Source organism: Palaemon carinicauda, chromosome 1, assembly GCF_036898095.1.
Source record: "Palaemon carinicauda isolate YSFRI2023 chromosome 1, ASM3689809v2, whole genome shotgun sequence".
Lineage (NCBI taxonomy): Eukaryota > Metazoa > Arthropoda > Malacostraca > Decapoda > Palaemonidae > Palaemon > Palaemon carinicauda.
The window spans coordinates 275,818,411-275,833,410 of NC_090725.1; the positions used below are offsets into that span (position 1 = coordinate 275,818,411).

The 15,000-nt window shown below is 35.3% G+C and overlaps 2 protein-coding genes across 9 annotated transcripts in view; one reads left to right on the top strand and one right to left on the bottom strand.

Moving 5' to 3' along the window:
• The window catches only part of LOC137656675 (adenylate kinase isoenzyme 5), a 143,274-nt gene extending 134,271 nt beyond the window's left edge, over positions 1 to 9,003 (bottom strand). For all 3 annotated transcript variants that reach the window (XM_068390871.1, XM_068390880.1, XM_068390862.1), the window contains exon 1: positions 8,327 to 9,003. In XM_068390871.1, the coding sequence (XP_068246972.1) occupies positions 8,327 to 8,384 (58 nt within the window). In that variant the 5' untranslated portion in view covers positions 8,385 to 9,003. The remainder of the gene's footprint in view (positions 1 to 8,326) is intronic.
• The window catches only part of LOC137656626 (uncharacterized), a 265,028-nt gene that overhangs the window by 151,713 nt on the left and 98,315 nt on the right, over positions 1 to 15,000 (top strand). Inside the window, exon 1 of one of the 6 annotated variants that reach the window (XM_068390822.1) lies at positions 14,022 to 14,096. The exons of 4 other annotated variants lie outside the window; for them this stretch is intronic. The gene's annotated coding sequence lies outside the window, so the exon portion shown is untranslated. Of the gene's footprint in view, positions 1 to 14,021; positions 14,097 to 14,433; positions 14,890 to 15,000 lie in introns of those variants that run through there. One more of the 6 variants, XM_068390840.1, reaches the window with a different exon arrangement.

The following is a 15,000-nucleotide window of genomic DNA, read 5'->3' on the forward strand; positions in this document are numbered from 1 at the left end:
GTATTAGTAACTAGGAATTAATATGAGGACATCCAATCGAACTTACTTATATATATATGTGTATATATATATATATATATATATATATATATATATATATATATATATATATATATATATATATATATATATATATATAATGTTTGTATGTGTGTGAAAATTAAATATTAGTTAATGACAATAGGGCAAGAACCTATGGTGGAAAGGTTTCAGTCGAGTAGGTGAGAGGAATTTTTGTTTTTTATTTTTTATCGGATAAATTATACAGCTTAGATGATTATAAGAAAGAGGTAGCATAGTATTATATAAATATAGTGTAACAGGAAAATATGCATATGTTTAGTGTGAAGTGCAATTTACTGAAGACAGTTTTGTATTGGAATGCAGAAAGATAAGAGCATTGCTTTGTGCGAAACTGGCTGTCAGATAAGATTGAATCCTCACTGCAAGGGTGTCATGCTTATTCGGACTTGAATACAAATGTAAATGCAAATCTGAGAGATAAGAAAAAGGGGACGTGAATGGATTGTGAGTAGCTGATTTTGGCAAATGTTCCGAATTTAGTGGGAAATAATAAGATAATCTTTAGAGACTAGTTAAAGAATAAGAAAATATTTCTAAGAAGAGAAAGGTAGAAGTGAATGTTACGAAAAGCAAGGATAAGTGAATTTCAGTATGATTGATACATTCAAACATTATACGGTAAGAGGTTGTTAGAAACATCCCTCCATGGTGATATACTGGACTGTGGTTCGAGACCCGCTCAATATTGATAGTTTCTTGTAGTGTCTCTAACCTTACCATCCTTGTGAGCTAAAAAAACAGTTCTTTGAGGGGCCTATAGGTCTTCCTGCTTATAGCTTATCTGTAAGGGTTTGGGTGCTTGGGCGCTGATCATATGCATATATGGTCAGTTATGGCCTTGTCACTATTTCTTGCCTCTGTCATTCATGAGTGACCTTGTAATACCTTCAATTGCTAATGATAGAGACGAGGTTGACTATGTAAAAAAAAGAGAGAAAAAAAAAACAGAAATGAGCACAATCCGCAGCAAATTAGGAAATAGGAAATGTCTGAAAGTATAAGTTATATTTAAAGATATGAAAAAAAAAGCCTTTGATAGTGTGAACCAGCCAATTTTGTGATGAGTCCTGCGTCATTTTGAGTTCCTCTTCATCATCATCATCTCCTGCGCCTATTGACGCAAAGGGACTCGGTTAGATTTCGCCAGTCGTCTCTATCTTGAGCTTCTAAATCAATACTTCTCCATTCATCCTCTCTCACCTCACGCTCCATAGTCCTCAGCCATGTAGGCCTGGGTCTTCTAACTCTTCTGGTGCCTTGTGGAGCCCGCATTTGAAAAATAATCTGATATTTCTTCTGAATTACAACTATATATATATATGTGTATATATATATATATATATATATATATATATATATATATATATATATATATATATATATATATATATATATATATATATATATATATATATTACTTGCTAAAGCTACAACCCTAGTTGGAAAAGCAGGATGCTATAAGCCCAGGGGCTCCAACAGGGAAAATAGCCGAGTGAGGAAAGGAAAAAAGTGAAAAATGAAATATTTCAAGAAGGGTAACATCATTAAAATAAATATCTCTTATATAAACTATATAAACCGTAACAAAACAAGAGGAAGAGAAATTAAATAGAATAGTATGCCCGAGTGTACCCTCAAGCAAGAGAACTCTAACCCAAGACAGTGGAAGACCATGGTACAGAGGCTATGGCACTACCCAAGAGTAGAGAGCAATGGTTTGATTTTGGAGTGCCCTTCTAGAAGAACTGCTTACCATACCTAAAGTCTCTTCCACCCTTACCAAGAGCAAAGAGACCACTGAACAATTACAGTACAGTAACCCTTTGGGTGAAGAAGAGTTGTTTGGTAATCTCAGTGTTGTCAGGTGTATGAGGACAGTGGAGAATATGTAAAGAATAAGCCAGAATATTTGGTGTATGTGTAAGCAAAGGAAAAATTAACCGTAAACAGAGAGAAGGATATAATGTAATACTGCCTGGCCAGTCAAAAGATGCCATAACTCTCTAGGGGTAGTATCTCAACGGGTGGCTGGTGCCCTGGCCAACCTACTACCTACTACCTATATATAAACTTCGTATTTGGCTGTAATAGGGAGAAGAGAAAGGCAAGTTATATTGCACATCGCATCTTACCGTAAATTATCGACATAAAGAGGTAGTGCCGTCAGTGCACCTTAAGCCATGCATTATAGACATTTCATAATGGCCTATACAATGTTGTATTGGCCCGTACTGCCACTTTTTAGCCTTCTACTCTTCCACTTGCTATCCAGCCTCTCCAAAACCTTAAATGACCAGACTTACCACAGCACGAGGAATAGGCCTAGTCTCGTATGGACCCGTTACATAAATCGCCATATATGTTAATAAAGAAAGACCAATGACCATTTCATGCAAAGGGACAATAAAGAACTAAACAAAGAGCAAGGATGAAAATAGTCTCCCTATATATATTTATTTAAAAACTCATCTTCCTCTTTGTGTTATGACAAGGTATTAAATAGGAGCCTTTTATAGCCTTCACAAAGAAATGGGACAGAGTAAAACGGCTAACGAGCAAGTTCTGTTTGTTCGAGGCGATAATTATTCTTATTGGAGCTAAAGATGTGAAAAATAGAACGCGGCAATTGACTTGGCATGTCGTTCCAGGATGAGCTGGCGCGATCAGGGAACAAACGCGTTCTGATCACGAAGTCACGCCACCAGCATTAAAGAGCCAGCTGATTAATGATAATAACTGGCGTACAGAGGAAACACGCGCATGAGGGAGGGAGAGTGGAAGGCAGAGCCAGTTAATTAGCTCTGTATAATTATCTGTGGTATAACACGCATATGTACTCTGCGTTTAATTGTCAACAAGACTGAATTGATTCCAGTGAATTTACGGAATTATATTTTAACAGTAGAAACTGCTTCCTCCTCCAGTAGTAACTTGGAGAGGGTTGACTATTTTGCTTTGTGACAAGTTTAAACACCATGTACAGTTGGACACAGGAATTCCTGGCACACCTCACTCTGAGGAAGTGCACCCTGTTACACCCTGACTGCGCTGTGAATAACCGGACATAACGTAGCGAGAGATGTCAGAGGTTGTGGACAGGGCTAAACGCGGGAACTCGCCGCGCAGTAAAGGTGTGATAGGGTACACTTCCTCAGAGCTAGGAGTACCATCTGTACATTTCTGTACTTAGATTTTTAACCCAGCTCACCAAGAATTGAAATAGCATGTGCGATCATTTGCACATGTTTATACGAAAGCATCAAATATAAAAAGTGATACACTCGAAGCTCTAATGATTAGCGACGTATATTGTCAGTCTCGAGAGTCATGGAAACATGGAAAGACCATACGAAATGTTTATACTCTTTGCCACGTCAATATTGAAAATAACCTAAATGTCACACATTCCGTTAAAAGGTCGATCTGAACTAAAAATAGAGAAAGTTGTACAGTATTTCTACTGTTACTGCCCACTCAGTTGCTTGACAATTTATTTCGCTTTGGCTGCTCTTTTGGTGATGAATGAAGAAATGCTCTCTCTCTCTCTCTCTCTCTCTCTCTCTCTCTCTCTCTCTCTCTCTCTCTCTCTCTCTCTCTCTCTCTCTCTCTCTCTGTGTATATATACATATATGGATTAGAAGCATAGTTTAATAGATATACGAAATAGAAATATCATGGGGTTCCATGATCACACTTTTTGATGATAAGCAAATAATTTGCTGGTGAAAGCGAATTCAAAGGTTTTCCTGATATACTTAAACCCTATGTTGTACAGAGTTAAGGATCCATAACTGGTAATACAATTTGGGGTCACAGGAGGCAAAAAGTGAGGGTTCATACTCAAGAGAGCTGGAAGGAAATGCTGATAGGTGATGAAACAATGAATGGAGGACATCTGATGTTTATCAGAGTATTATGGATTAAAAAACAGAGAGAATAGCTTTTAGTTGTGCAGGTTGGAACAATTTAGGTATACTTTGCAATGATGCTAGGATACTCTGGTTTAGGAATTAGAAATCGAGGAAGACCCTAATAAATGTAGACAGCTTGTTAAACAATAATTCGATGATTTACATAAGCGAAAAATTAAAACTTTAGCTCCCTAATCCTGCAGTATTGGAACTTGAGGTGTATTAGGCATTTCAAACGTTACATCTGATTATAGTACACTTGAAAAATGGCTTTTAGCTTAATACTGAAATTTGTTAATGACACGATATAAGGAACAATTAAAACTAAAGATTTTGTTAAGAGCTTATTCTTCATTACTGCATTGCAATCTGGTATCATCCTCTACAGAATAATTGTTTCCTTGGTCTTCTATTTCTTTCCCAACGTTATCACTACATTAAGGGGTCGGTTGTCTGATGCGCCCTCTCCAATGTCTTCCACCAAAGGCTTCCTCTTCTTTCCATATCATCCTTCACCTTATCTCGCCATCTAATTCTCTGCCTCCTTCTCCATCTTTCCCCATTAACAGGTTCCTCCCAAGCCCTCTTTGGTACTGAGTGCAAATACCCCATGTGAAATGTGTAATCGTATTAAAAGACCTAACTTAAGTACTCATTAAGTTTGGGGAAGCCGTTTGGTGATCGTGCCCAGGCTTTATTGCATAATTTTGATGTCTAACCTGTCCTCTTTGTATCAGTAACTTGCCATATTACTGTTTTGTTATTATTTATATGTATTATTTGTCCATATGGTTTATGATGCATCTTTTGAATTGCATGGTGGATTTGAAATGTATAGGGAAATATATTAAAAAACAACACTAGCTTCTATATATAAATTTAAAAAGAAATTCTTTTATTAAATCGATTCATCAATCTTTCGTTCCTTATTGCCACATTTTAAGATGATGATACTTGGTTCTCCAACACCAGGTGAATTATACATGGAAAGAAATTAGATGCTCCTAAGGTTTTTCTTTTAAGACTTTAATAGTTTTTAAAATCTTATGGTTTTACAGTTTAGATTATTTTGGAATTTCTGACTTTCTATGCTTCTGGGAAAAAAAATTGTTCAAGTCGAGTTTTTTTTTTAATTACTAGAGTACACATCGCGTCAAAAATGACCGGTAAATATTTAGATAGATACGCACACACACGCACCCTCCCCTAATCACAAAGGTATGACTACTCTCTCTTCCCCTACTCGAGGGACTTTGAGAGTTCAGCGCTTGGGGGAACAGGGGAGCGTGACCAGATATATATATATATATATATATATATATATATATATATATATATATATATATATATATAAAACCAGACACTTGTTCTTTATAATATTGGTGAAATTATTACTAGCTAAGATACAACTCTACTTGGAAAAGCAGGATGCTAAAGTATTTGTTCTTTTCTTCTCTTATTTCTCTCCATACACGTTAATTAGTTTAACGTTTCTCATCTAATTTACTTCAGACTTGTAAGGGGAAATTAAAAGAGTTGGAGATAAAAGTGAAGAGGAACAATGCACACACCAGACGAACGGACTCACGTCTGACGAAAGAAAGATTAGGGGGCTCTGGGAAACCAGACGGGGAGATTTTCAAGGGGAAGAAGTCGGATTCTCTATCTACACTGTCCGCGTTTTCCTTTTGAACTGGAGATTGAACAGATTTATCTTTCCTTTTTTTTATCCTTCGCTTATATTTTTGGATTAATCACTGCGTTATTATCGTGTTCGAATAGTTGAAGCATTTGACATTTGGTATATTTACAGAATTATAGTTGGTTTTGAAGGTAGTAGGTTGGCCAGGGCACCAGCCACCCGTTGAGATACTACCGCTAGAGAGTTATGGGGTCTTTTAACTGGCCAGATAGTACTACATTGGATCCATCTCTCTGGTTACGGTTCATTTTCCCTTTGCCTACCCAAACACCGAATAGTCTGGCCCATTCTTTACATATTCTCCTCTGTCCTCATACACCTGATAACAATGAGATTACCAAACAATTTTTCTTCTCTCAAGGGGTTAACTACTGCACTGTAATCGGTCAGAGGTTACTTTCCTCTTGGTAAGGGTAGAAGGGACTCTTTAGCTATGGTAAGCAGCTCTTCTAGGAGAAGGACACTCCGAAATCAAACCATTGTTCTCTAGTCTTGGGTAGTGCCATAACCTCTGTACCATGGTCTTCCACTGCCTTGGGTAAGAGTTCTTTTTCTTGAGGGTACACTCGGACACACTGATCTCTCTTGTTTCTCCTCTTGTTTTGTTAACGTTTTCATAGTTCATATAGGAAATATTTATTTTAATATTGTTGCTGTTCTTAAAACAACTAATTTTTTCCGTGTTTCCTTTCCTCGCTGGGCTGTTTTCCCTGTTGGAGCCCCTGGGCTTATAGCATCCTGCTTTTCCAACTAGGGTTGCAGCATAGCAAATAATAATCATAATGATTAAGATTTTTTTTAAATTCTCGAATATGTTTATGATATCTTTATTGGTTTTGCACAATCATTAACCAATATAATACGCGCAGAGAATATTAGCAGGTCGACTCACACATGTGGGTGTACTACATTGATAGCTGGAGTAGAATGAACATAATATTTCTTAAAACATTCTGTCAAGTAATGAGTAACTTCTTAAACAGAATAATGAAGAGTACCAATAACTTTTGAGATTTAATTTGAAAAAAAAAATAAAGCTCGTTTTAATCGCAGCCATAAAGAAAATTATTTTTTGAGGGAATTGGCGTTAGTAGCATTACATATTAAATTTGTGTAAACCGTTGGGAAAGATATCAAGAATATTTAGATTCAGTAATAATGATTTTTCTGTTCCGTAACAACACGATAAGCAACTAATATAGTTTGTAAATGCGTTTATAAACTCTTAAAATCCTCTAGTATTTTCAAGACAACATCTTTTGACTGAATAATTAAGAAAAATACACTACAAGATGAAAGGGTTTATTCCGCTGATTAATTCAAACTGTAATCAGTTGTTTTTCAAGCACGCCAGCAGATTGTAAAAGATAACTAATCAAAAGCCAATCCGTTATAATACTTTAAAGCGATCTTCTTATCTTTCAGATAGATACTATTCAAACATCACTCTAACAAAAAAAAATTGCTTGGGTGACTGATTTAATTGTATATTGATTGATGGATGATGGGAAAATAGTATGCAACGTCTGACAAGAGAGGCAGTTTTAAGAACCTTGAATTACAGAGATAATAAAAAATACAAATAATATTTCCATGAAGAGATTATTATTATTATTATTATTATTATTATTATTATTATTACTACTACTACTATTATTATTAACTAAGCTTTGACCCGGGGTGGAAAAGCTGGGAAATGGCCCAGTGAGGATAGAAAATAAGAAATAAATTAACTACATGACAAGTAATGAATGATTGATACAAAACAGTTTAAGATCAATAACAACGTTGAAATAGATCCGTCATATATAAACTATGGAGAAAGACTTATGTCAGCCTGTTCAACATAAAAAAATATTCGCTGCAAGTTTAAACTTCTGAAGTTCCACCGATTCAACTGCCTGATTAGGAAGGAAGTAAGCAATACAGTCACCCCCTTACAGAAGGAGAGCTATATTGGAAACCGGGAAAGAAATATAATGAAAATGATCATTGTATTATGACTTGTCACTGGTACAAAAACAGCTATAAACAAACTAATGGGAAAAACTTGGAATATTCAAACTTTAAACTAGAGTTTTGGCCAGTTTTGTATTCTGGGAATTTGGAACGCGCACTCGTAGTAGTTATGCTATTGGCTCTCTATATGTTCATGATATGAATCAACAAGTAAACATATGTTAATGAATACTATATTTGTAAAAGTGATCAATATTGCGTTTGTAAATGTAATGTAAATTATGTTAATTACCGTTTATGTACTGTACATGTACTCACTTGCTTTGCGTGCACGCTTAAGTATGCCTCAGTGCAGTAATCTTTCTAACATTATCACGAATATATTATTGTAATTATGTAGTGTTAGTCTTTTGACATTGTATCCAATTGAGATGTTAAGCACATTACTTTATGAGTTACGACACCAAAAAGTTTATCCCTTTAATTTCCTATCCACTGTTTGCCTAATTGTTAATTCACACCAACATTTGCATGCCCAATGTATTCCTGAAGCCTATAATTACAAAGTTTTCTTACTCCGAAATACCTTATTTAACATAATATTTTTACAAATGATTAAACAGTGTAATTCTTGATTGTATGTTCTCGTTCAGTTTAAAAGGATCCTTACCTGTATCTAGACAGATCCCCATCCTGAAGGCGCGTGAAATATCGTTGAAAACTTGCATGAAAGATTAGGCTGAACGTTCACAAATCTGCGCACCTCTGTTGAACAAACCCATGTTTTGTGGTGTGGTCAGGCACGCGGGTTACCTGGCGACGCTGCTGCTCCTCCTGCTGCTGCTGTTGCCTTTGCCAAATCCGGCGCTTCATGGAAGCCACAGACCACCGAAGGCAAAACACAGTTTCAGGCAAACATTTTGAAGTGGCATTCGTGAACGAGTTTCCATCGTATCAATCGTTTCGCTCGTCAGTCTGTCCGTCTGTCTGTCTATGTCCTACCTACATGAGTGAGTTATTTTGTTTACTATTGTTCATCAGTTAAGAGATTGCATTCCTTTACAGGATTAATTACTTAGTTTAATTTCCCCTTTTGTTTCCGTCGAATAAACCCCCAAACTTATGACTGCGGTTGCATTATGAGCATTCGTTGATAGTGCGACATATTTCCGCTTCTATATTCAGAATTCAAATGTAGTTATTATCGTCACTTTTTTTCCATATCGTTAATGAGTATACAACGATTCATATAGATCTCACGAGGACACGAAAGGTAATTGTTTAGCAAGGGAAGGAGAGTGGCGTCGGTTGCACCGAAAGGTCGTCGTGCACTTCCTCACTCACCGCAGTCTGAACACCGAATGCCTGTCTGTGTGGCCTTAGACCAACCAGTCGATATTTGTATTAATTTATGAGTTCTTACGTTGCCAAACAGTCTCCTACTGGACATTGTTATGTTGATATGAGATAGTTGTCTTTTAGGGCTTTTTTTCCTTAAAAGGTGAATGCTAATAAATTAAGTTAGGTTCGGAAATAGTCTATAAAAAAAAGGACAACTTTTTAGTTTCGCGTCGGGTGTGTATGCGTGTGTGTGTGTGAGGTGGAGGAGGGGTGAGGTTGGGAGGTCATCTGTCGTGCTATTGACAGGCAATTCGAACGATTCATGTTGGTATTCGGTGGGATGTACAGTCAAATTCAATAGTCTGATGACACTTTCTTAAAGTAAGGATTGCACTAGGCCTACAGACGAACTTTAGTATTTGACATATCCTTTAAAGAGACAAGAGATAGCTGCATGATATAAATACAGTATATCGTTTAAAAATGGTCAAGCAAATGTTGGAAGGCATATTTCACAATGAAGAACCTTCCATTAAAAAAAAATAAGATTTAACGGACTTTTCTCGTTTTAGCGTTCAATGAAATAAGAATTAACATTAAATCCTATAAGACCTTAATAAAACCAATACAGTACATTGACAAAGAGGCGTACAATTGTAAACCCTAAAATTTAAACATTTTTATTTCTATTGGCTGTAAACTCCTTAAGAAATATCTGTACAAACTCAAGTTTTTTTTCATTATTATTATTTTTTCTCTTACTAGTTCTTTTGAATTGCTGTGGTCGACCTTGCATAAATACTCTAAACAGTCTAAAGGGTAAGGTCTAATCAGAATCATGTTTCCGTTATAAGGGAACTTACATCCATCAAATTTGGGGTTCATTTCTAACATGTTACTAAGATAACTTATGTGTATAGGAAGATTTCTTCGTTAGAAATTACTCGCCTAAGCTATCTTTGCAATTTAAAGTATAGTATGATACGTGGATATCGGGATGAAAGTAAATTAGCCTCCTGATCTTCACCTTATATTCTATGCAAAATCTATTTCTACCAATATTTGTCTGTTTTAAGACACGATGTATTTACACTTAAAAATGCTTATGATCTCATACATATCAAAGAGAGAGAGAGAGAGAGAGAGAGAGAGAGAGAGAGAGAGAGAGAGAGAGAGATTTTATTCCTCCAACGAGCTTTGACTGACATATTAATATCATTTGAATTCGTTTGGACTCCTAGACGTTTTATGTTATGTTTGTTGCGTGTGAAGACTGTAGTGTGTGCATGTGTGTGTTTGGGAAAATATATATATATATAATATATATATATATATATATATATATATATATATATATATATATATATATATATATATATATGTATGTATCCCCATTTATGACTGGGAATGCCTTACCGAGGTGAAAGGATTGCGCATCGCAATGAAAAGCAAAGCTATACCAGTCAGGGCCACCCATACTAGGATAGTTTTCTGTGGGCGATCAGATGAAAATCTCCCACCATCACCAATCCGCAGTGGCTAGCGTGGTATTGAAAACTATCCAAAACCCAGACATATATATCACAACCCCGTGTCGTCTCTCCCGTCCCCAATAGCAGTGAACAACTGCTCAAAGTGGCGGGCAGCTACATTCCACTTCAGGGATGCTAAGAATCTCTGGATTTGAACAGCCCACCTTTGGAAACTGAACCTTACAACATACAGCGTCAGAGCCCTGTCTAGGGGAGAAGATCTTTCTTTGTTACTAGAAGAAGTGAAATAAGTAAATTGGGATATAATAGAATTGAGTAAAATCAGAACTGGGGAATCTTATATAGAATTAAAAGAGGGCCATATATTTTGCTTCAGAGGATATGAAGGAACAAAGAAAATGGAGTGGGTTTTCTTATTAATGAAAAACATCTTGCAGGTAACATAGAAGAATTTTATAGTACTAGTGACAGAATTGCAGGATTAATTGTCAAACTAAATAAGAAGTATAAAATGAAGTTCACTCAAACGTATGCACCAACAACATCCCATGCAAAGGAAGAAATAAACTTTTTATGAAAATCTGGAGACATTTATAAAAAAAAAAAAAGCCTTAATTTACATTAGTTTTGGATGATTTGAATGCTTAAGTAGGTCGAAAGAAGAGAGGAGAATTAGCAGAATGTAAATTAGTAGGCACAAGGAATGACAGAGGAGACATGCTTGTAGAATTTGCTGAAAGAAGAAATCTTAAAATCATGAACACTTTTTATAAAAAGGAACATAGAAATGGACATGGAGAAGCCCAAATGGAGAAACGAAAAATGAAATATATTTTATTTTCTGTGAAAAAGACAATTTAGTTAAAGATGTAATAGCATTAAACAAGTTAAAGTCAAGCGATCATAGAATGGTGAGAAGCAAGATTTTTTTAGATCTTAGGAAAGAGAGAGAAAAATTAATTTCGATAAAGAAAATAACCACTTGTAATAAGAGAAAAATTTGATGAGTTTACTTTAACAATAAAAAATTGGTACTCCAGCTAAATGATGAAGTGGAAGCAAGTAAAGAAGAAATGAACAGTAATTTAGCAAGATTTGTACTGGAATCAACACAACAGAGATAGGTGGACGAATTCCTAAACTAGAAGAAAAAGCCAAAAACCAAATAAAGAAAAGATTGAAAATGAGGGTAAAATCCAAGAGATGTGAAATACAATTAGCAGAATTATTCAAAACAACAAATAAACTAAAAACCCAAGATATTCGTAAAAACAATTAGACCCAAATTGAGGAAACACTAAAGAATGAAAGAAGCATCAAATTGATGAGAAGAAGACTTGGAACAAGGCGCCAATAGATGTTTGCTTTGAAGGATAAAAATGGAAATATCCACAATAGAGATGGTGTGATAAAAATTGTAGAGGATTTCTATACAGTGCTATACAATAGTGATTAAAGAAATGACTTTCACCATTAGAAGTAATGAAACACCTGAGCCGGTACCAAACGTAACAGTAGGAGAACTAAAAAAGCATCAGAAAGTCGTGAAAATAGGCGAAGTAGCAGGAGAAGATGGCCTAACAATTGATTTAATAAGAGATGGAGGAGATTTCATAGTAGTAAAATTGGCTGAGCTCTACACCAAATGTCTGTCAGAATGTTCTATAAACACTGCTTGGAAAAACTTTACTATTATACTGATTCACAAAAAGGGAGACACAAAATACCTGAAAATATACCGCCCAATAAGTTTACTCTGTAATATATATGATATTTACAAAGATCATATTAGGCTGAATAGAAAGACAGCTAGACTGTAATCAACCAAGAGAACAGGCAGGCTTTAGAAGTGGGTATTCAACAACTGATCATATCCATGTAATTAACCAACTAATGAAAAAATAAACAGAGTAGGACAAACCACTATGTATGCCATCTATAGACTATGGAAGAGCTTTTGATTCTGTCAAAATATCAACAGTAATAAAACCCCTTCAAAAACAATAGCAGAATCTTATGTTACAACACTTGAAGAAATCTATACAGGAAGTACAACAATCCTAAAACTACATAAAGATGGTAAGAAAATTCTGATTGGGAAAGGAGCTAGACAGGGAGACCTGATCTCTCAAATTATTCACAGTATGTCAAGAAGAAGTTTTTAAGATTTTAGATTTGGAAAATGTAGGAATTAATATTAATGGGGAATGCCTTAACAACTTGAGATTTGCTGAGGACATAGTTGTGTTTAGCAAATCATGGGAGTAATTATAGATTTGAATATAGAAAGCAGAAATGTAGGACTAAAAATGAATGAGTAAAACCAAGATAATGTTCAATGCAAATACAGAGAGACAAGAAATGAGAGTTATAGACGAGCTTCTGGAGATTGTTAATGAATATACGTACTTAGGGCAGACAGTGTTTCCCCAGGATACGAGACCGAAATGAAAAGAAGGATAAGGATGGGATGGAGACCATTTTGTAAACAAAATGAGATTATGAAAATTAAAATGTCACTTTCTTTAAAAGAAAAATATTTAATGAGATGGCCCTAGCAGTATTAACTTATGCATCAGAAATTTGGAGCCCTACTAAAGCCTTAGAACATAAGTTAGTTACAACTCAAAGAGCTGTGGAAAGAAGAATGATGGAAATAACGCTAAGAAACAGAAAAAAAAGAGCAACATGGATACGAGACCAAACTAAAGTAGAGGATATTCTAGCAACTTGTAATAAAAAGAAATGGACATGGGCAGGGCATATAATGAGAATGACAGACAATATATGAACATCAAAAATAACAGAATGGGTCCCTAGAGATGGTAAAAGAAGCAGAAGAAGGAAGAGAAGACGATGGATCGACGATCTAAAGAAGTTTGTGGGCGTGGACTGGCGCAGAAAGACCATAAACAGACGTAAGTGGAAGGACATGTCTTATGCCGTTTGTTCTGCATTGGACTAGTAACGGCTGATTTTATATATATATATATATATATATATATATATATATATATATATATATATATATATATATATATTTATATATATACATATATATATATATATATATATATATATATATATATATATATATATGTGTGTGTGTGTGTGTGTGTGCGCTCGCGTATGTCCGTGTGTGTAAGTATCCATATATATATATATATATATATATATATATATATATATATATATATATATATATATATATATATATATATATACAAATTTCATACGGGTAAAGGTGAAAGCCACATCCTAACTATAAAACCCTCCCTTAATGTGTTATAGCATAGAGCGTATTTTTGCAACCTGAGAAACGGAGTCTTATCAAGCGTGAGAAAGAGAAGAGTCTGAAGACTTTGTGATAGAGAACTATATTGATTATACGGCAGCCAGCGCTATCCAACTTGATAAGTACCAAGACATGACTAGCAAAAGCACGTGCTGTGACTGTTTACGTTGTGGTTACAGTCGAAAATAGTTGCGCAAGAACCACTGTCTTTTTGCCCTTTGTTTCCCTGTTTACATAAAAAGTTGTGTCGGGAAGTGTTAGTGATCGTGGTTAGCCTCATCCGTGAACACCTCGCGGTAGCCTACAGTGGTGTAAGTTTTATTTTCTCTTTTATCGTGAAGGAAGTAAGTCGAGATGTTCACCATTTAGGAAGACTAAGTGCTATTAGATAAAGTTTGACCGATAGTGATGTGTCTTATTTGCCAAAAAAGTGCCAGTGAAAACCCGTCTGGTGATGATATAACGTGTAGAAAGTGTTCGTAGTTAGCGCTATTGGCGCTCATGATGAAATTATTCTTGAAAAAATTTGATTATTTAGCAACCCCAGCAAAGAAAGTCGTAAGGAGAGTGCGATAAACAAAAAAAAAAAAAAAAAAAAAAAAACGTCGTGAATGGAGTGAGAAGAATTAAAAAAGCTAGGGGAAGCTTACATCTGAAAAATAATAATGCCAGCTTGTGCTATCGATTACCCATGTAGGGATTGGTGTTTTGTTAAATTAGACCAAAGTATAGTATAGGCTAATTAAGAAAATTATGGCGAAATGATAATAATGGTGTGCAAAACCGTTGCTTACTAGGATTAATTAAAAAAAAAAAGCTTTGAACCATAAGTGTACAAAAAAGGTGTTTATAATCAAACCAAAACTGATAGAAGTTTACAAAATTAAGAAGCATTGATATTATTAAGCCCATAGACCACGAACTCAATAAATTAATTATGCACCTCTTTAGGGCTGTGTGTGTGTTATGAGACGAAAGGAAGTCGCGTAAGGACAAAGAGCAGTGATGTTTATAGGAAAGGGACAAGGAAGTGTAAATTAGCGGCCATGATTACCTGACCCACGACATAAGGATGTATGGATGAACATTTTAGTGTAGGAACCTGTAAGTCCTAGTGAGTAGAATACGTTTAAGTAAAGTTGGAGTGGGATTTGTTTTTACACGTATGCAAACCTTTCATCCATTAAAATAGGAACTGTCGTCAATGCAAGTTAG